The 21,826-nt window shown below is 50.9% G+C and overlaps 1 protein-coding gene across 4 annotated transcripts in view; it reads right to left on the bottom strand.

The window, feature by feature from the left end:
• Positions 1-2,015: 2,015 nt before the first annotated feature.
• Positions 2,016-21,826, bottom strand: part of PPP2R2B (protein phosphatase 2 regulatory subunit Bbeta) — a 92,719-nt gene continuing 72,908 nt past the window's right edge. For all 4 annotated transcript variants that reach the window (XM_013102368.5, XM_005022488.6, XM_027468723.3 and 1 more), the window contains 5 exons: positions 13,589-13,766; positions 10,108-10,272; positions 5,292-5,461; positions 5,028-5,119; positions 2,016-4,270 (listed from right to left, as the gene is read on the bottom strand). In XM_013102368.5, the coding sequence (XP_012957822.2) occupies positions 3,991-4,270; positions 5,028-5,119; positions 5,292-5,461; positions 10,108-10,272; positions 13,589-13,766 (885 nt within the window). In that variant the 3' untranslated portion in view covers positions 2,016-3,990. The remainder of the gene's footprint in view (positions 4,271-5,027; positions 5,120-5,291; positions 5,462-10,107; positions 10,273-13,588; positions 13,767-21,826) is intronic.

The raw sequence follows: 21,826 nt of genomic DNA, 5'->3' as shown, positions 1-21,826 counted from the left end.
GTGCTGATTTAGAGGTGCTAACCCAACGGGAAGGCCTTACCAAGGCCCAGGACCCCAAAATGCAGTTGGCATCGCTGGGCTGTGGCAGGCCACGTGTTGCCTCGTGGAGGACCTGGACACCTCGGGTGGTTCTGTGCCCGGGCTCCTCTGGGTTCTCGGGCATGTCCCGTGCCTTCTCCCCGTGCTGCTGCCCCAGGGAGCGTGGGGCACCGTGGAGCTGGGTTGCAGGCACAGAGGCAGGCTGCAGCTCAGTGCTGCTCTGGGATTTTTCTTTCCCAATACAGTCATCTGCGTGGGCTGCACGTTGTGAGCACCCCACACCACCTCAGTGCTATTTCTGCAGCTTGCTGACTTTATAGCAATGTGGGAGAAGAGCTGTGACGGGAGGGAAGATGCATTCAGTGGGCATATGATAAAGGACCTTCTCAGCGCATCCCCAAAAGATTTTAGGTGCTTCACATAATTCAGTTTTTACAGAGGTAAAGACAAATGTGGCTATTTCAAATGTCAAAATCCTTGCTGGATGTTTTGAAGAGCTCTTGGGATATCCAGGACTATACGAAGCAGCTCCCTTTGGAAGAAAATTCTCACTGTGATGCACACAGCAGCATCCAGCTGCTCTGCTTGGAAAGTGCCTTGCACACTGGGGAAGATGCCGGGATTGAATTCATGCACGTTTTAGTAGATTAAGGTCATGCAGTTAATATGAAGGTAAATGAGCGTCTGTTTGTATAACATTTCCTTGACAGTATAAACCATGCCCTGAAGCCTCTAATTAGGTGCCTCTGCTTAAATTCATCACCAAGATGCACAGAGAATTAGCACGTGGACTACGGGGGAATTGACAGCTTGCTTTAGTGCGTTATCAAATAATGGGATTCGTCCTGCCGAAGGGGGCGGCCTGCATGGCGCTGCCAAGGCTCTGCACCCGCAGTCCCCGGCCCCCTTCCCTCTGGCACGCCACGGGGGCTGTTTGTGTGCCCCGGGGGCTGTGTGTGTGCCATCAGGGCTGTGTGTGCGCCCCGGGGGCTGTGTGTGTGCCACAGGGCTGTGTGTGTACCCCGGGGGCTGTGTGTGCCATGGCCAGGCTCGCGCCCTGCCCTGCGCAGAGCCGCCCAGCGCACCCTTACTGGGTGGGGCCAGACGGGAGCTGTGATCACCTCTCACCCTGGTCACCCTGGCAGGTTGCTTTAGTTTTATTTTAAAGCCAGTTCAGCTACAGATAGAAAATGCTAATGAAGAAAAAAAAAAAAAAACAAGCAAGGTAATTCCTGATGAACACCCAAAATCTGATGTTTCCAGTGACAGGCAGCAGGTGCTGAGCCCTGTGCTTGGTCTCTGTGACAGGGGCTGGGCACCGAGAGGGCGTCCGAGCACCTCTCCCCGTGACAGCACCACACAAACTGCACACAAGCAAGAGAGAGCGCTGCCCGGCTCCCTGGGAGCTGATGGGTGCTGAAGCCGGGGCCTTTCCCCGGCCCTGCCTCACTGCCACCAGCCCCAGCTGCTCAAAGCCAGGAGCGCTTTGTCTCAGTAAATACATGTTTGTGTTGCCAAGCCTTTGTGCAGTTAAAGCAGTATTTGGTTTCCATGAAATAAGGTGTTTGATTAGACTACTGAGGGGGAGGGCTAACCCACTAACCTTTATTCACAGGAAGGTCCCCGTCCAGCCGCACGCAATCCGCTCTGCAGACACCTGTTGCACTTGACTAAGAGCTGAAAAGTGAATTAACGCCTTACAGACACGTCCGTGGCCCCTGTGCACCTGAGGGTCGTGCCCTTGCCAGGGTGCCCCCAGCTGAAGGTGGGAGTCTCTGTCTCCACGTAGCGGTCTCCAAAACGACGTCTCGTACTGGGATGCAAAATCTCAGGGTTCTCTGCCAGCCGCCAGCAGTGCCTCATCAGCACAGCTGGGCAGACAGCCCCAGCCCCGATCTCCAGATACACTCTGGTGCCACGGAGCTGATGTTACACAGCACTTGAAAAGCACAACAATCAGCGACTCCACACAGACATGTTTGGGACAACTTTACTTTTGATACCAGTGCAGGTTTTCTTTACAGGAACAAAAAAAAAAAAAAAAAAGAACTTTTTTTTCTTTAATGGTCCATTTACTCCTGACTTTTTTTTTAACCATTTCATTAAAAAAAAAAAAAAAAGTTACTCCTGAAAGCCATCCTTTGTAATAAATTTATAAGCCAGTGCATATTATTTTTCCCCACCTTGTACTTAGCTCTTCAAAGAAGGCAAATGCTCCCTGCTCCTGCCCTGTGCAGGCTGGCTGGGTGGGGGCAGAGTGTCAAACAGCACCAGCCCAGGGACTTGAACCACATCTTCCTCTCCCCCCAGAGAGAGATAAATGCCAGTCCCAGCCTCTATGCAGTTTATGTTTTTCCTTGTGGTACCTATGTTCCTTGAGTAAGTGGCAGTTAGTCTCACTTGTAAGGTGTAAGAGTTGGTAGGTCCTTGCAGAAACTGCTTGAAATCCCAATCGTGCCTTATGAAAGAGACTGTCTATGAAAGAGACTCTCTAAAGAGTGCATTTTGTCCTTAAAAATTTGTGTAAACTTCCTTGCAAGGATGCAGGCACTGGTGGGATGCCCACTGCCCATAGCAGAACAGATGCACAGCAGGGCTACCCTTATGGATCCATTTCTCAAGTGACAGTGTTGATTTATTTTTTAATTGACTTTATTTATCCTTTTGTTTTTTGTTGCAGGAGCAGGTTTCAGATCGAAAATTCTTTAATTCTTTTTTTTTTTTTTTTTTTTAATTGAACAGTTGCTCAAGTAAATGAAGGATCTGAACACTCTTTACAGTAGAAAGGGCAGCCTTGCCATGCAAAGAGGAAGAGTGATGTTTTTATTATTATTGTAATAATAATTATTATTCTATGGTAGGACCATAGACAGCCTCTCTCTGAAGCAGTCAGCTGCTAACAGCAATATATGGTTGTATTCTGTTTTAGAATGTCATAAATTAGCAACATATACTTTATCTTAAAAACAAAACAAAACAAAAATGGAATAAATAAATAAATAAATTAAAAAAGAAAAAGAGAGAGAGTCACAACATGCAAGAACTTAAAATAGAACAATTAAAAATGACCAAAGCAAAATACAAGAAACACAGAAGAAAAGCGCCCAGGTTCAATTTGGTTTGCAATCAATGCATTTTGGAAGCATCATTTATAAAGGTATTTCATATAGCAAAAAAAGGCACCACAGTATCTACAAAGCCAAATCCTTAGGAGAGTTTCTGTGGGGTGAAGGCGGAAGGCAGCAGCCTGGTTAGCGCACACATCTCGTGTGCAGTGCCATCCCTCCTCCTTTGAGCCTGTCTATTGCAAATCTGAGCTTTTCCATGTTATGTTTGGTTTTGCTGTTGCTGTTGGTAAAAATATGAAGTAAGAAAAAGACAAATGTGAAAAATAGCAAAGGGGACAACATTCTGCTCTTGCAAAATAACAAGCGGAACATTTCTAGGATAAAGTTTTAAAAAATCCAAACGGGCTGCTGTAGTTAAAACCCCAACCACACAGTCCTACACACACACACGCACAACCTCCCCTTCTTTTCCCGCTGCAGCTGACGCAATACCCCACACTACTGTATTACCACGCTTGAATCAGCAGACAACTACAACCATAGCAATGCCACCAGAGGACACTGGGGTAATGAAAGCCTAAACATTCCCAGCCTGCTCCACGTTATGTCTTAGCTCGCGATTCACAAGTAAAGGAAAACCTGGTATCTACTCAGTGCGCCCACCCACTGCCCTAGGTGTCAGTGAGTGGCGGATAGTGAAGCTGGTTTGCTTGCCCCTGCACAACTCCTATATGCAGAGCAGTAATTAAACAAATGAATAGGAAGGAAAAGGGAAAGAAAAAAAATAAAAAAAAAAAAGAAGAAAAAAAAAGAAAAGAAACATTTGAAATCTTGTGTTTACTAGTATTCAGTACATGAGATTCCTAAAGAATAACTTATCCTCCTAGTTAACCTTGTCCTGGAATATATACAGGTTATTTGTTGCTGCCACGGCAATGATATTTTCTGAAGGGTGCCAAGCTGTATGCAAGATCTTTTTGCTGAAGTCCAGACTGTCCACACTAATTTCGTCTTTTCTCCGCTTGCCGCCCACGCAGACCTTGCGGGGCTTGAGGATGGCCCGGGGCTTGCTGTTCTCCCGCGAGGCCTCCAGCGTCACGTCGCGCTTGGTGTTGCGGTCGAACATGCGGAAGAAGTTGTTGTAGGAGCCGGTCATGATGACGCTGGGAAGAGGAGGAAGGACGAGTCAGCGAGCGCGGCTCCATCCCTGTCCGCACACACCCCTGGGCTCTGCTCCAGCCGTGCCGGGCACCGCTGAGCGCCCAGCCATGGACACCGCACCCCGCAGTCAGCGCCTGCCCCCAGGACGTGCCGGTGCCTCGTGCCACGAGCCATGCCAACCGGTTTTGGTTTGGCCAGAGGAACCAAGCGTTTACTTGCATCTCTTCAAGCCTTTCCCCTCCTCATCTGAGGGAATATTAATACCAAAGGATAATAACTCATATTGGGATCCCTCCATATGAGGATATTTAGCTGGCCTGAACCAAATGATTTTCACAGTTTTTTAGAGGCAAACCACCTTGTGACTACAGGCATATTGAATATCCAGAGATGTAATGAGGTTTAGATTAGATTTTGAATTTGGGCTTCAGGCCAGTTGTGTCTTGCTATTTGCTTTGATGTTACAGAGAAAATATCACAGCGCTCCTGCAAGGTCAGCTGCTCTTGGACATTTTCTGCTGCCTTGGATAGTGTGATTTCTGCACGGGTAGCTCTCAGCCCCACACTGCTGATATCTGGAGCCAAATACCTCGCCACATCCCCTTGCACCCCACTCCCAACAGCAGGCTGGGCGCAGGCCCCGTGTCTGACCGCCTCCATGTTGGCAATGGCGACGCAGCGCCGGGGCCGCCAGTGCCAGTGCCCGGGAGCAGGGAGGAGCCGCTGGGGGGGGTCCCGCGCAGCCCCGCTGCCCCTCACCTGTCGGAGCCGTTCCACACGCACTCAAACTTGTCGAAGATGCAGTCGTTCTCGTACAGTGAGCACAGCTTGCTTCGCAGGTAGTCGTGGACCTGGTGGCAGGGGATGGGTGGTGTGAGGCCGGGGCCGTGCCTGTCGCCCGAAGCAGCGGAGCCGCCCTGGCAGTGCGGACGGCAGGACGCTCCCGGACGCTCCCACCCGTCACGGCGTGCGGTCCCCTTGCTGCCAGCCCCGGCTGTGCCAGAGGCAGTGCTCCTCACTCACCTGGTACGTCTCGATGGGCCGGTTCTCCATGTTCAGGTCCCACACTTTGACAGTTAGGTAGTCCCTGGTCATGATGTACCTCCCGCTGTGGCTGAATTTGACATCGGAGATCGAGGAGATGATCTCAGAAAAGAACGACCGGTTACTTGGGTCTTCGGGCTCCTCAAAAACTGCAGGAGAGGAAGGGACAGCGGTCATCAGCGGTGCCTGCGAGACCTGCTGCCCTGCCCGGGATGGCGGGTGGGAGAGCAGCGCCTGCAACATGGGGACGCAGCGTGCCCGTGGGCTCCCACCGCTGGGCATGGCATAAAACAGGCAAACATCCACATTTCACAGACTTCGCATGGTGCAATTGAAGCTCCTTTGTTTTTAATGAGTGCAATAAGCAGGAAGGATCATCAGAGACCCATCTATCAACAACACAGTAGAAGCCCAAAAGATGTAGAGCATTGCATGCCAATTCTCTCTAGAAATTAATGTGTAGCATAACCAAAAGTCAATGTAAATATTTTTTAGCCACTGCAACCTACAGATTTCATCTGATCAGTCTTGAATAAATCATAGTTTTAACAGTCCGAAGGATATCACTGAAGTTCCAAAGTAAATGCATTTACAAATTCAATTTCAAAGTAACATGTATGGCTTTAAAAAAAAATAAATCAGAGATGCATCAGCACTGAACTTATGCACTTGGGGGAGCTCTGCCCAGTCTTCTCTTTCCATCTCTACAGACCCCCTTACTACCTCAGCATTAAAGAACATTGCCAGTAAGAAGGAGAAGCTCTTCCTGCTTCATTTCTGTACTGGGAAAACAAAGCAGTTCCCAGCCATGTTAATCCGACTTTTGCCCCGGCACTGACACTGCTACAACAGCCTCTGCTGCATCACCTTTTTGTTCTGACCCACTCGTACCTAGAAAAGGAGAGTTTGTGAGGAGCCAGCCTGGCTGCTCTGTGAGCCAGGGATGGGCTCATCTTGCATGCCACACCGAGCACAAACGTTTCCTTGGTTTTATTGTCCCCTAGCTGAGCCCTGTGCTACAGATGCCTCAATTCTTGAATATGGTGGAAAGAGTGCCTGAAGTGCCAGTATAAATGATCTGCCTACAAATCAGAAATGGCAGTCCCCAGATTTGGCTCTTTTAATCACCAGCAGGAAATCTGCTGATACGTCAGGTTTTTGCTTGATCGTTTGTTTGTTTTTAATAAGAAAAGTAACAACAAGAGAAAATAAAGATCTGAGGCCGTCTATGGAGAGCATCCGAATTCCATGACTTGTCTTCACTGTAACCATCACAGGTTTGCTCATACCAGGCCAGTTGCTTCATGAGGCTTTTCTAACAGCTGCATCATTTTTGTCACAGCTGTATGTGAGCTGTCATCAAGGCTAGAGGTGTTAAATTTATAGTCCATGAGCAAGAGGAAATTATTGCTGATATTGTAGAAGTAAAAAAGTTAAATTGCAGATTTATGAACAAACAATAAAGGCCTCAGAGAATGAGCCCAAGAGCTAGTGGCAGCACCAAGACAAATGAGCAAGAACGAGAGGGCAGAGACAGAACAGGGACGGGAGCTGATTTCTGGCTCCAGGCAGCCCAGCACACTTGTCCTGGCTGTATTTTCCACAGGCCTCACTGCTCGTCTGCAGTATGAGGCCGTGACACCTGCAGTGCTGGGCTACCGGAGCCCAGGAGAGGTCCCAAGGCACCCCCGGCTGTCGATGCCCAAGCACCTGCTCGGGAGCAGCCCTTGGCACTCTGCTGGGGCAGCCTCAAAGCAAACGGTTTCTTTTCACTCAGCAACTAATTTAACCGCTCATCATTAAATTTAACACCAATTTGAGTACTGTCTTTTCTTTCTCACTTCTTCATTTAAACCCTAATCATGGCAATTAACCATGCATACTGGAAAATTGAAAGCACAGCAAGGCCACACAGGGCACTGGCACCGCGTGCAGCCCCGGTCCCAGCCGTGGTCCGGGTGTCCCCACAGGGCCGCAGCACCCGGTGGACATGGCTCTGGCCCTAAGCACCCCTCTGCTAGGGGCAATGAGCAGCCAGGTGGAGGTTTCGATTTAAAGTGAAGACAGGAGAATATTGCAAAGGCAAAGAGGTTTCCTGGCTTGCTAAATGAGCTCAGGGTGGCACACGAGGCTTGCTCTTCATCCCCCTGGAGATTTTGCACAATCGGCTAGTTAATTTTTAGCTCGAGGTCTTGCCAGGCTTATTATTCTGTGCAGCAGGACATCATTAGCTGCTGTGTGGGGCTGGGGGAAGGAGATGATTCGTTTCTGAGGGGTGACACCATCAGCTCGGTTCTGCACCAGCTATGTGCCTGCTGCTTCAGTCAAACCCAGCAGACAAGGGGAGCTCGTTTCCACTCCCAGAGCCTCAGTCCTGCACAGGATTAGCTTCACCTACGCAGAGAAGTGAGGTGTCTCGCATGAGATCAGAGCTCTGCGCTCTATTTATGCAACTTTTTTCCTCTATAAAATGCTTAGGTGAAAAACGAGGTAAATAGAACTCACTGCTAATAGGAAAGTGGAAGTGAATGTTTTTTCTTTGCTGGAGCCTGAGGTGGAAACCTGACAGTACAGTGGAGCAGAGCTTTCACAGGAAAACCCAGTACTTTCCTGCTTCTCTTGCTTCAAATTAAAAGCCAAAAGCCCACTGACAGTTCACCTAGGCACAAAATTCATCACAATCATAACTGAGGAAAAGCTATGCTGGTGCAAGCAGAGAAGCCAGTTTTGCTTTCTACCAGGAAAATCAACTTTGCAGTCCAGCCTCAGCCCAGAGGCACAGGAACACTGCAACAATGGCCTAAGGGCAGAAATCGCACGTCTGGTGCCAGTCTCTCCCGAGTAATTCACTTTTCTGCCTCATTCCTCCTGCCTGCAGCGAGGCAGCAGCACTCATTTCTGTCCCTCACAGACAAGGTGCAGATGAATGAAGCGCTCCCGTCCAGGTGCCCTGAGTGCCCACGTGGACAGGCGCAGGCAGGATCAGACCCAGGGTCCCCATCTGCGGAGCACCGAGGGGCCAGGCAAAGGCTGGCAGCCACCAGGACAGGCAGGGCTGGGGGAGCAGTATTTTGCTGCCCCTCCGAAGGGTTTTGTGTGGCTTTGCTTCTTCTGCCAAGGCAAATTCAGGCTGCTGAGCTCACAGGGAGGGTTTCTGAGGCACTAGTTCTGTGGTCAAGCTGCAGCAAAGGAAAGCCAGAGCTCCGATAAGCGGCGCTGGCAGCGTGTTTTCAGCCATCAGCCTGGTGCTCAGCTGGGTTGCTGCTGTCCCTCACCCCTCGCAGTGCCCCAGCTGCCACCTCCTGCTGACTGTGCAGGGAGCCGTGCCCGGGCCAAGGCTGATCCCAAGCACAGATGCTCTATCCTGTGTGTGACGCCTAATGGGTTTTTTCCTCCCTTTTTCACATGGCTCTTCAGAACAGAAAGACTTTTGCTGGGATCTCCAGCTGCCCATGAATTCCAACCTCCCTTTTGGCTTCCTGTGGCACTTCGGACAACTTGAGAGGTTTCTATGTGCATGATCTGCCCATGGAGTTACCCTTGCACCAGACCTTCTTAATATTGTAGCCCACCACTCTTTAAGTCCCCGAGGAGCAGACATTTATATGTAGAAAAGGATATTCTCCCATAAGATAGCTACATGGCTGGAGTAACATATAAAATGTCACGGCTAGCAGGAGCCTCAAATAAAATGGGCAACCAAAATTTAGTAAGAGAAGCACATAAGTAAAAGCTGGCCCCAGGCTGCAAAGTGCATCTACCTACATAAACATGACTGAGATGTGCAGTGCTATCTTTTGCATTTTTATTAAATATTGACAGTTATTAAATATTTCCATTGGAGAATTTGCTTCAAAAAGCCAATGTTGCTTTTCATTTTGAACTGTGATGAACTGTCTCAATTTCAACTCACACATCTGCTGAACTGCAATTGACTGAGGCTGATGCTTCAGAGGGATAGAGGGAAATCAATATGAAAATGTCAAGGGAGAGGTCAAACCGAACTTGTATTCACTGTTGGTTGGTGTGCTCACTGAGGACTAAAAGCACCCAAACAAAGGGAAATACCATGTGAGGGCTTCTGCCACTGGTGTGTCAGGAAAAGGCATTTCCTTTGCCCCTTAATTGTCCTCCGATTCCTGGCTAGGAGCTGTCACTGTAGGACTGCGAGACACAGTCACGAAACCCAAGAACAGAAGGGTGTGTTATGCTCAGTATTTGGGAAAACAACCATTCCGCATTTTCAGATCTCTAGACAATAATGTAAGCTTTCCTCTCTGTCTTCTTTACTTCAGTTTAAAAACAGGTATCAGACTGTAACCACAGCTCAAAAGCCGAACAGCAGTAGCTGGTGTGTCATTCCCTACCGCCTCTGCCAGAGGCCTGAATCTGAAATGCAGCCAGGTGCTCTCTGGATGTAGATTTCTGGCACTCGGCTTCTGTTAGTTGCACCTGGTTTGTGTGTGTCATTCCTGTAACATCACCGTGTTTTAGATGCTTCAAATCTCATTAATTTCCCCCAAGACATTGGCCATTTTCTGAAGAAAAACCAGTTTTAGCAGGAACCAAAACGCATTCGCTGCTTCCCTTGTCATGTCTGCCAGGGGGGAGGATGAGGAACGCACTCCCTGGCTGCCCTGCTTCATGCGGATTTTGGGGGCTTTTTTGCAGTGACGCAGGCTGCCTCAGCAACGCTGGGACAGGGGGAGCACAGCCCCGCGTGCCCCGAGCACACGGTGACCGACCCTGCTGATCTCCGCACTCCCTTTCTGGGCCCCGGCCCGGCCGTACTCACACTTGGCGTGGCGGTCACAGAGCGCGGAGGTGCGCATGTCGCACAGCCGGATGGTGCCTTTGCTGCTGCTGTACACAAAGGTGTTGCAGTGGTGCGGGTGGAACTCAGCGGCAGTGATCACCTCTGTCAGCTCCTCCATGTTGGCCGGCTTGATGTCCACGATGTCTGGCAGGACGAGTCAAGGCTCCTGGCGCCTGCCGCTGACCTCTCCACACCAGCTTTTTCCATCCCCCTGCACAAACCCTGCAATCCCCACAAAACAGGACTGCTCTGCAGTGTGTCAGCACCACGGCTCCACGGAGCCAATGCAGCCAAACACGCACTGCAGCCGCTCCTGCCTCCTGGCATCCACCCACTGCACACTGATGTCCCTGCAGGCCTCACCCCATGGGGATGCTGCCTGCCCACACCTCAGCTTGTGTCCACTCCCAGCCCCAAGCCCGTGCTGAGGGCGCCATCCCCCTGCCCCCAGCCCCAGTCAGAGCACTGGGCGCATGGAAAATCCTGTTCGTTCCCGTTATCTGCCTGCATGGAGACTGCGGCTCTTGCCCTGCCCGGCCGGGAAGTGCTGACTGTCCTCTCTGTGTGGACAGGCACAAGGCTGGACCCCGATGAATTCACCCCAGCCAGAATAAACAGCTTGTATTGCAGTGTCTGGGCAAAGTGAAAAACCCCACTGAAAGCAACCGAGGGAAGGAAAATAAAACCCAGATGACATCGACAAGCAAAACAACAGACCGGGGTGCCTGGCTGGGGCTGCACAGTTTCTTGGCTCAGTAAGATAATGGCTGAAAGCTGAGCCACAGACCCCAAGCCCGGGTCCTGCAGCTGGCCAGGACGGGAGCAGCCCGCGGTCCTGCAGAGGATTCAGATCACAGAACGACAGAATGGCCAAGGCTGGAAGGGACCTCTGAAGACCATCCAGTGCAACCCCCTCACCTACAGCACCTTGCGCAGGATGGCATCCAGGCGGGTTTTGGATATCTCTGGAGAAGGAGGCCACACATACTCTCTGGGCAACCTGTCCCAGGGCTCTGACACCCTCACAGTAAATTAGTGCCCCCTCATATTGAGCCGAAACCTCCTGTGCTTCAGTTTGTGCCTGTTGCCTCTCATCCTGTCCCTGGACACACCTGGAAAGAGTCCAGCTCCATCCTCTTGACACCCTCCACTCAGAAATCTATGTACATTAATGAGGTCTCCCCTCAGTCTTCTCTTTCCCAGGCTGAACAGCCCCAGTTCTGTCAGCCTGTCCTCATATGACAGGTGCTCCAGTCCTCTGATCATCTTTGTAGCCCTTCACAGCCCAATCCAAACACCCAGCAAGGGGCAATTTACCCACTGTGCAGAGAGCGAGAGAAAAGAAATGGCACCTTTCATCGCCCCCTGGAAAGCAAATTAAGGCCGTGCTGTTCCTGGCAAGATGAAGACGTGAATTTCTCAGTTGTGCAGGGGTGATGTAGCAAAGTGACTAGAGGAAAATCTCCATCTCCTGTGGAGGAGAGGGCAAGGACGTGTCAGCAAGAGGGGGGCTTCCTGCCTGCTACGGGAGGGGCAAGTGAGCCTGGTGCTCGCTGCAGCGCGAGGCAGGTGAAGCACGAGCAGACGCTGTGCATTCCTCCCAGCCCATGCCGCAGGTCGACAGCACAGCCTGGATTACAGCTCAGACCAGACCTGAGCCCAGTGCGTGGCATTACAGGGCAGTAAACACTGACACTCAAACTGCTTCAGGTCCAGCTCTATAAGCACCGGTAAAGCCGGCTGTCGCTGTCATGACCGGCACTGCAGGACCGCATTGTGTCACAGTGCCCCTGCGCTCCCACGCAGTTTTGTAGCTGTCCTGCACTCTGATCTGCAATAACCCTTTTACAACAGCCCCGATGCTTTGCTAAGCAAAGGTTTCAAATCACATCGAATTGTGCAGCAGCTGTGTGACGTGCACAAAGTTACAAAAACCCAACCCACAGGACTATGTCTTCTCGGCTCTCAGAGGCTGGATTTGGTCCTGACCAGCAAAACCCCAAACCAGCGATGTGCCCTTCCCCTCCTCAGGCACACGGTGCTGCTGTGGTTCTTCTACCCCAGAGCCCACCACAGTGCCCGCAGCTGATGCAGCCTGGCAGGGCTGGGCACAGCCGCACCGGGGACCCCCAGGACAGTGCTGCTGTGCCGGGGAGGTGGGCAGCGTGCCAGCAGGACAGGGCATCTGAGTGGACACTGCTCTGGCGATGACTTTCCTCCATCAATTCTTAGCAAGCATTTTGGGTGCTGCACTTCCACCTTGCTCAAAATCCCTCGGGCCATCTAGACTTCCCGAAGCTTTACCCAAATCCTCACCTTATTCTCCAAAAACCAGCACACACTGCAGCACTGCTCAAACATACGCACTTTGAGCCTCCACCAGCCACATGCCTGTGACTGCTGAAATCCTTTCCAGCTGCCTAAATTTGCCACATGCCCTGGGGATTTCTCAGCAGAAAACACTACATAAATATCACTGATGATTAGTGTCCCATTGTTATTATTTCTGATGCAGCTGTTACAAGGGTGACTGGCACGATCTCATTTGTGTGACTGTGAGTGGTGGCCTGTCACCCTGCTGCAGTATATAATGGAAACAGTGCTATTAATATTTCCACTCCTCGTCTCCCCCAAGGCATCTGTCTTCTAAATCACCTGAGGTCTCCCCTCTCTCCCTCCCACCCCCGACTCAGGCCCTGCAGGCAGAATTCAACACGGTGTCACACAGCCTGGGAGATGGCAGGGGCGCTGCCTGCGGCGCTGCACAGTGCAGGGGGGGCTGGCGGGATGGGTGAGCACCCCAAACACAGCCTGGCATCCTGCTGGCAGCAAGGCTGAGCCCTGGCAGAAATGAGGGACGTGCCTTGAAAGTCACTCCTGGGGACTGGGCTTGCCAGAGCTGTGCAGCAGGACACCGCTTGGTATGGCAGAGCACCGAGCGCCTGAGCCCCGTGAGCCCATCCCAGGCAGTGCAGCTCCAGTTCCAGCTGGGGCTTGGGCATGAGCCAGGCTGTGCCACCTGCACGGTCACTGTCAGGGCAGATGTGGCAGGAGCTGGATCCTCACGGGTCCCTGCTCCACTGCTCACCTTCACCGGCACCTGTCTCTCCACCCAGCCCCACGCCGGCGCTCCATTCTGCTCCTGCTCTTAGGTTTCCATCCCACCTGCATGCTCTTCCTGGCAAGAAACCAGGTAGTCAGCAGTAATAAAATGGTAATGAACAGGTTTTGTTATTAGCAGTCTTTCGTAAAGAAAATCGTAATGGCTTAAACCTTTACCTCGATTCTCCCTTTCCTCAGTAAGAAATCAGCTCCACATCATGCCCTCAGCACCGGCCCCATGATTACAAGCCGAGAAGCTGGCAGAGGAGGAGCCCAGGGCCACCACAGGCAGCCCTGGTTGTCACCCAGGGGTCTGCCCGCTGGGTCCATCCCACATGGAGGGGGCACCAAAGGATACTGAAACTCTGATTTGTGATTTCAAAGTTCCACAGGTTTATCCTCAAGTCGTCTGCCGACATGTAGGTCTCGTAGTCGCTGTTGACGGATATGGAGTTGATGTGGTATGTGTGAGCGTTGGCGAACACCCTCCTGGGAGTAGCCTCCACCATCAGGTCCATGGGCCTGAGCACGGGCACCTGCGGGGTAGGAAGCAGAGCATCAGCACGGGGCACGGAGCTGCGGCTGGCACCCTCCTCATAGCACTCTCACCCAAGAAAAACAGTGACTTTGTAAGAACATGAACAGAAGGGAATGCCAACACAAAAGCCTTTTATTTCTGGAAAGCTGCTGGTGGTGTGGCTACATTTTGGTGAGGCAGCGAGAGCCAAGTAAACCAGATCTGTTCTGCAGCAACAATTCCTTCTGTGGCCAAAGAACAACAATGTCTTCTTTGTTTTGTCACTCTTAAGTGGAATTTGAAATTCCTGGCGTGTTTCTAAGAGAAGAGGAGTTTTTAAGAGCCAGGTCAGCACAGATTTTTCTTTCATCTTTTCTGGATTTGCTTCACAGTGAAATGACAGAGGTAAGATGTGAGAAGAGATGGAGAATGTGAATGCACAGGGCAGAGACATAGAGAAATGAAGAAGCAGAGCTTTTAGATTAATAAGCACAACTTATGTAAACATCAGGGGATGGAGAGATGCAGTCAGAAACAGCATATGCAAGGAACAGTGTAAGTAACAACTTCAGACATAATGTTCTTAAGGCAACTTAATGCACTATAAAGGTGTCAGTCTGTGCTCCTCTTTGCCAGTAAGCTATTCCCTCAAGCTACTTCATTACGGTGTGTATTATCTGTGTGCTGCCCAAAGACATTTCCCATGGCTGCAGAGGTGGGGACAGGAGTGTGACAGCCAGATCAAGTGACACTAGAACATAGGAACTGCCAGCTCAGAGCCTGAGCTTAATGTGATGAGCCTGCTTTCTAATTCAGCCTGACATATTCAATGATGCACCGTTTGCTGTTGAAGGACTTTGCTCAGCCATCTGGGGACACAGGTTCACATTTTGCTCAGAGACTACAGGAAATGAGCTCTCATTAAGATCGTCGGAAACACTATGGTTTTGCAAAGGGAAAGGGCTCAACTGTTACACTGGGCCACTCTGGATGCAAAAACAAATATGGCAAAAGCTTTGGTGTAAGATTTCACTCAGCATGACCACAATGTGCAGACCAACCATGTCTTGTGGTCAGACCCCTGACAATGCCCATCCCCGGAGCAACACTGCAGCCAGGGCTGCGATCCAAAGGAACAACACAAACTGGGGCTGAGCAAGGGCGCTGGTGGTGATCTGCAACTTCCACTGAACCAACGTAATTATCTGCCTGGTTTTTATGCGGCTAGCTACCTGCAAACACATTTTTCTTGAGATAGGAAGCTAAGGTAAGCTCTTCAGGCAACAAAATTCTTCCCACATTACTTCAGAGACACATGCCTGGAAGTTGTTTTCACTGATTAAAACTCCCCAAAATGAACAAACCTGGCCATCTGTGAGTATTTCATTACGTCAGGATTTCTTACCTGCTACAGTTGTGAGAACGTGCACTTAAATATGGAAAACAGCAAGTGTCCGTGCCTCTTTTCAACATGTGCAGTAAGCTTTTGCTTAACTGTACCAATGAGTATTTAAACCTGCAACAAGCATTTAAACCTGAAAACACTGAAATTTCAAGGCAGGAGCAGCTGGGAGCACACACTGGTTCAGGGCTTTCATCCCATGACAGCAGACATCTTGCAGCAGAAGGAAACCCAGCAGCTCTCTGGATGGTTACAGACAGAAAAGCACAGCACGAGGGTTTTCCAAGAAAACTCAGGAGCAGGAAATCCAACCCTCTAATTTTGTTCAACATGAAAGTGAAAACAGCTTCTGCTCTTTCCTTCAGGAAGAGTTAAATCCACAAAAATTGTAACGGGAAGCTGCTAGCAAAAGAATCACAGGTAGAGAAAAATCTTCTGTCTCACCCGTCTTCTGTCCTCTCATTCACCACCATGGGATTATTCTCAGCTGCATCCTCCCTAATGCGCTGTCTGGTCAGAATTCAAGGGTCTCCAGAAATTTGTCTCCTACCTACCCCGGGACCCCTTCCCACAGGCTGGCAGACACCCCCATTACATTTCTGCTTCACTTACAGCACAGGAAAGGAGACAGTGGTCTAAGGGAAGACCTCCGTGGATTGCTGCACATGCTACTGCGTGACACTGTCCTGGGCCTCCACCACAGAAAAGTGGAAGGCAGTGCACGGCCCGGGACTGCAGCGTCCGGTGGCTGTTAAGGGAAAGGGAAAGTGCCTAACAAAACAGTGCCAATGTGGTAGCAACTGAATTGTGGGGTTTGGGGGTGTTTTTTTTTTTTTTTTTTTTTTTTTTAAGCATGCAGAACCCAAGCTTATATCTGTCTAAACCACTGGCATTGTCATGGCAATCCTGAACAACAGAGAGAACTCCTAAATGCATCCCATCCTCAATTATAGAACCAACCTGCAGGGCAGTATCTGGTATTATATATACCCATTATTAAAGGGTAATTCAGTGTAACAAACCGCATCAAGTACATTGAAAGGCTGTCAAATAAAATAAACCACTAATAAATTAAATTACTTTCTCTTTTCTGGAAGGGGGGGAATGCCAGTCATTTTTCATTTTAAAAATATATGTCTTAATTTTTCTTTTTCTGCCTTTGAACAGGCACCCCCTGCAAAAAGAGCAGGTCCCACCCAGCCAACACACGAGCCACTACATTCCTCTCTCCTGTCTGATGGAGGCTTCCCCTTTCCACAGTTAATGAGGCACTAATCCTCCCTTGAGCTGTAAAACTCATTTTCTTTGTGGCTTGGTGCTGGAGGTGCAGCACAAGCCAAAGGGGCCTGAGTGCCCCGGCCCCTTCCCACCCGCCACCGCTGCGTTTCCCCCCACCCCATGCAGCCCCTGGTCAGAGATCACGGCGCAGTTAATGAAGTGTGTGCAATTGTTGTCATTCTGCTTTGTCCCCTGGTCTCATCGGGTTTCCTGCTTCTGTTGCATGTTCTGTCGGCTGGCACCAAATACCGCCTGCTCCCGGGGGAAAAGCCGTGTGGCAGAGCTCTTCCTTGTCGTTCATGGTGCTGTGACAGATGTGGTCTGAAAGCATGCAGAGATTCGGTGCTTCTGAGGAAAACCTCATCCTCTGCCAGAGCTGGCAGACAGTGCTCAGTCTTTTCAAAACACGAGTCAATAGACAGGGAAAAAGGCCCGACTCGCAGCTCCCGGTGTCCTGAGGTCATGCTGCCTCTCCCAGACAGCAGCCCCCCTCGTGTCAGGTCCCAACTGTCCCCACTGCTTGGGGCAGGCCCACGACAGCCCCAGCAAAGCCCTACACTGAGGCTCGTGGCTGCTCCTAAAGGGACACCAGAAGAAAACTGAGGCAGGAAACCCTCTGCAGAGGTGTGTTCTCACTATACAAGTCTCCGCACCTCAGATGGAGAATATTTAGAGGTCCACAAATTCAAAGAGGGTGAAAGCTGCTGCCCTAGCCAAGGGGCTCCACAATCTCCACCAAAGCACTGTCTCCTTGGTGGGAATGTCTTCTCATCAGATGCCGAGATCCAGATTTGACCCAGAGAACTCCCTGCTGAGTGCACAGGACCCGCAGCACGCTGGCCTGGCCACGCCGTGGCTACAGTGCTGATTTTATTGCGATTCCCACCCTGATCCTCTCCGTGAGCACGACAGCGCCGCTGCCGAGTGTGGTGCTGGCCGAGCTGCCGGCAGGGCAGATGCCGCTGGCGTTCCTCACGCGCACAGGACAGCCTCTGCCTGTTGCAGTGAGGGCAGCCAGCGTCAGCTCCACTCCCCCGGCGCTTTGCTCTGCCACCCTGCGCACTACGCCAGCCGGCAGGATTTGGCCAAGCAAGATTAGTCACAGCCGAAGCCCAGATTAACCCCAGCCTTAGGTTTATAAGAAGGAAAATGTAATCCCGTTACTGGCAAATCGCTGCAGTGCTGGCTGCTTGGGGGTAAATCCTGCCAGGTACTTAGCCTCCTGTCACAGCTAAGCCCCTCTCAGAATATGCTCCCTGATGTTTATTTTTTACCTCCCAAATGCTCATATTCTGTGCTGTCAGCACCAGGAATAACTGGCCAACACTATTTGCAAATTAATGTTTTGCAGACAAAATATACATCAAACACCATTTTCATGGCAGACTGACAATTTCATGATCTTCAGCACTTTGTCTTGTTGGACTCTCCCCATGACACGTGAGAAGATTCCTTCCTGTGTGAAGATAAACCTGCTATCTAATTACTAGCCCATGTAGCTGATAGAGCTCCTGGTTTCATCTGTTTTCCCTAGACATTTCCATCCCTGCTAAGCTTTACCCTAGCACTGTTTCTTCTGTCGCCTGTTACAGAGTGCTTTCCATGCACCAAAATGCCAGCACAGGCTTCCCACCAGCCAAAGATCCCCTTCCTGTGCGTGGGTCCCAGCAGTACGGGCTGCCCCAAAGGGACCCAGGTCCCAGCTCAGGGGCAGAAGGGGGAGGACTGGAGTCACTAGGGTCTGCAGCTTGGGGCATGTTCTCTGACATTACTGCAGGCCAAAGTAGCAAAAATTTTATTTCCCTACATTTAGCCTTAAATTTGATGTCTGAAACAAACTGGAGATACTGGGTGCAACTTTTTAATCTCTTTTCTTGTATTTCCCCTTGGGACAAGGTGGGTTCAGTGATGCCACCAACCTCAGAGCTGCAGCATGCCCCCCATCAGGTAAAGCGCAGGAGCCATGCAAGATTTCCACTTTCGAGTTCCTGGTAATGTGTGCATGCCTCACCCCCTCTCCCTTTCCAGCTGCCCAGATGAGGTGAGATGAGTCCTCGGACTCTGCTCTCCACCAGCGTGGCCATGGCTGCAGCTCACACAGCGAGGTTTGCATTCATGAGCGTGCTTGGCGCAGCCTGGCCAGCCTGCTGGAAGGAGCCTTGTTCTGCTCAGCTACTGCTGTGCCAGGAGGCTGCGGGCACGCCAAGGGCTGCAGCACTGGTGCTGGATGGGGACACGGTGTGGGACTGGATCTGGCTGCTTGCTGAGCTCTGCTCACAGGCTGGGCTCACAGCCCCGCACTGAGCCATCAGCCACCAAGGCACTCCCGAAGGCCGCTGCCCATCAGTCCCCACCTTGAGGCCCAGGACAGAAGGCAGCAGGACAGTGGCTTGTGGGCAGAGGCCCCAGCTGTGATGGGAGATGTCCTCATGCCAGGCCAGGAGGAGCCGAGTGCCCTGCAGATCCCACGTGCCCCTGGTGGGAGCAGCACCCAGCCGCTCCTCTCCATCATCCACCCACCGTCACTCACACAACCCCACCGTGTGGTCAATCCACCCCAACACCACCTGCCCCAAAAGGGGACCAGTTCAGGAGGGATATTTTGTGCAAGTCTGACAGCATTCATAGCAAACGTCACTTCTCGTGCATCCCAGATTTCCCCTTCTTTGTTTATTTTTATAGTGTCATAGGATTCTTTTCTTGTTTGTAACTGAGAGTCTGTCCCAGTTCCGTTATTACATGTCAGGATGACTTTCACCATCTGTACCTAAATTCTGAAATAAGAATTCAAAGAACAAACAGAACATTTTTTTTTCTGAAGTTAAAAATCCTCAGCTCTTATTCAGACTCCTCAAGAGTTACATTCCCCTTAAAGATGTGACTGTTTACAGTAGTATTTTTTAACTTATTTCTCCCACTCAGGAAGGGCCCGTATCAGTCAAATCTCATCTGGCAGTTTACAATTTTCCTACTTTTCCAGGGAGAATTATGTAAAAGCACGGTTCTGTTAACAAACACAAATTCAGAGTAATCTAAACCCGCTTGATAATTCTGCCCAGCACATTGTTTCTACAGTATGTCTAGACATAGACACCAACAGGACAATTGCTGTGGAAAAAGGGATGAAAAAAGAATCTGAAAGGTCAGTCCTGGTCATCAGCATTTTGAAGCAAGTTTACTAGTATTAAACGGATGAATAATGAGATTACACCAGAAGAAAGAAAGCACCTAATGGCCTAGGAAGAAGGAAGAGTGAGATGGGCAGCGACAGCCAGGCTGCTCCCTCTACTCTGCAGGGGCTGGAGGCAGGACCTGTGCTGGTGGCATGACCAGGGGCACTCAGAACAGCAATTGCCCATTTCCGAGGATGTGAGCACATGCTGCACAGACACCCACCGTCCTCCTGAGCAGTAGTGCCAGGGAGCCAGGGGCAGGTGGGGAAGACGTCCCTGCAGTGTTCGGAGTTCAGCTATTAAATATGAAGGCAGCACTAGCAGCACAGCCTGCTGCTTTTTATTTATTTATTTACACAAGCAATGTGAAAATCAGACACTCTTTATTATGGAATGAGGCCCAGCAGCTGTTTCACCCCAGACGGTTCCCCCAGTTCTGTTCATCAAAGCCCCAGCAAGCCCCCTGCTGAGCACCGCAGCCAGGATGTGCACAGCCGCGCCCCACCGGGAGGGCACGCACACCCCTGCTCCTCTTCACTCTGCCTTGTACCGTGCGGGGATCAAAGCAAACACACTCCCTATTTAAAAAAGATTTAAGCCTTGGATATTATTTGTGTTAATTATTTCCTGCAAACATCCCACAGCGCAGGTACAACTGTATGCAGAGAAGCACTTGGAGAGCTCTCTGAAGCTGTTAATTTAGGCTTCTACACAGCTCAGTGGCCGAAGGGCTACAGCTATTAGACTGGGGGCCTATCCAAATAAGCAGAGCTCTTTTAATGACTGCAAAAGCCTTACTTCACAGTCTGAGCAGAGTTAAATATTCCTTTTGCATTATGTGGGTTAGAAATTCCTCAGAGAACAATGCTCATCAAGTAAATTTAAACCATTACGATGAATGGGTGAGAGATGATTGCAGCAAGGTGGCTTTAAAACCCTTTTTTGCTTGTCTGTGGTTGAAAATTAAACTGTGGATGGATGCGGCTTTACTCCAAAAATGCGAGTCATCACAGGACAATTAAAGGTCCAACATGCGCCAAGCTGCAGCAAAACCGTTAAATATGTAAATATCTGTCTAAGTAAAATCATCAAAACATTAGCTCGAACCGGAGTTGGCTGAAGGCTCCTCTATTTTCCATCCTTAGGGACAGAAGACATTACAGATGCTGATGCTAATACCCGTAATACCACGCACTTCCATCCTGTTTTACCTCTTCCTATTGCTGCAAAGCAGGAGCTTTGGGGGCCAGGAGCTGCAGAGCTGCTGCTCCACACACGCCAGAACCAGCACAGGGCCTGCAATGGCACCAGCACATGGCACGAACACAAATTATTTAATGATTTATCTGAAGCCTCACCTTTCTCTCACATACAGTGCAAATGATTCACAATTGGAAAAAAAAAAAAAAGCCAGAAAACAAGCATAAGTGAGAATAGAAAAAGCCACTGAGAGACCTTTCCCACCCAGGAGTCTGGTGTGGGGTCAGGAAGGCTGCAGCAGGGCTGGGAGGAGGGTGCCTTGGCCACAAAGCCCCGTACCACGCTGCCCGGGGCTGGACCTGGCACCAGCCACACCCCAGCACTCCTGCTCCTCCTCGGGGACACCGCTCCACGTGCAGGCAGTGGCAGGCGGCTGGAGCTGTGATTTAAGGTCGAAGGCCTGCAAAGGATGCCCAGACTGATCTCTGGTTCCCCCGCAGCCCTGCGGTCGCCAAATCAAATGCCAGGATGTGGTCAAATGCAATCAGCTAACGCCAACAATCAATAGCACAGATGAGCACGACGATTATTGGTTTTCATAACTGTCACCTGCCAAGGTGTCGTTACCCTTGAGCGGCTCCCAGCCTGTGGGGCAGGAGTGCAGAGGCGCCAGAAGCGGCTCCAGCAGTGACGGCCCTGACACGGGGCCAGCCCCATGTGCCTGCACCCGCCCTGACACAGCCCTTCTCGGGGCTGGCTGCTCCCGTTATGCCACTAACCCCTGCCAGAAAGGTGGCAGAAGCAGCAGCAGGACAGCTTCAAGACCCTCCGAGCGACACCAGAGCATCAACAGCTGCCTCGTGCAGGCAGAAGAGCGGCTGCATGCAGACGAGGGCCCTGTGCCGGCTGCGGTCTGTGCTCCGCAGGCTGTGCTCCGCAGGCTGTGCTCCGCAGGCTGTGCTCCGCAGGCTGTGCTCCCCGCACTCTGCGGCCAGCTGGAAGGGAGCCCAGCAGCGGCCGGCAGAG

This window comes from Anas platyrhynchos, chromosome 14 (genome assembly GCF_047663525.1).
Source record: "Anas platyrhynchos isolate ZD024472 breed Pekin duck chromosome 14, IASCAAS_PekinDuck_T2T, whole genome shotgun sequence".
In the NCBI taxonomy this organism is placed as follows: domain Eukaryota; kingdom Metazoa; phylum Chordata; class Aves; order Anseriformes; family Anatidae; genus Anas; species Anas platyrhynchos.
Note: the sequence above shows the minus strand (reverse complement) of the source record. Positions and strands in the feature narration are given on the sequence as shown.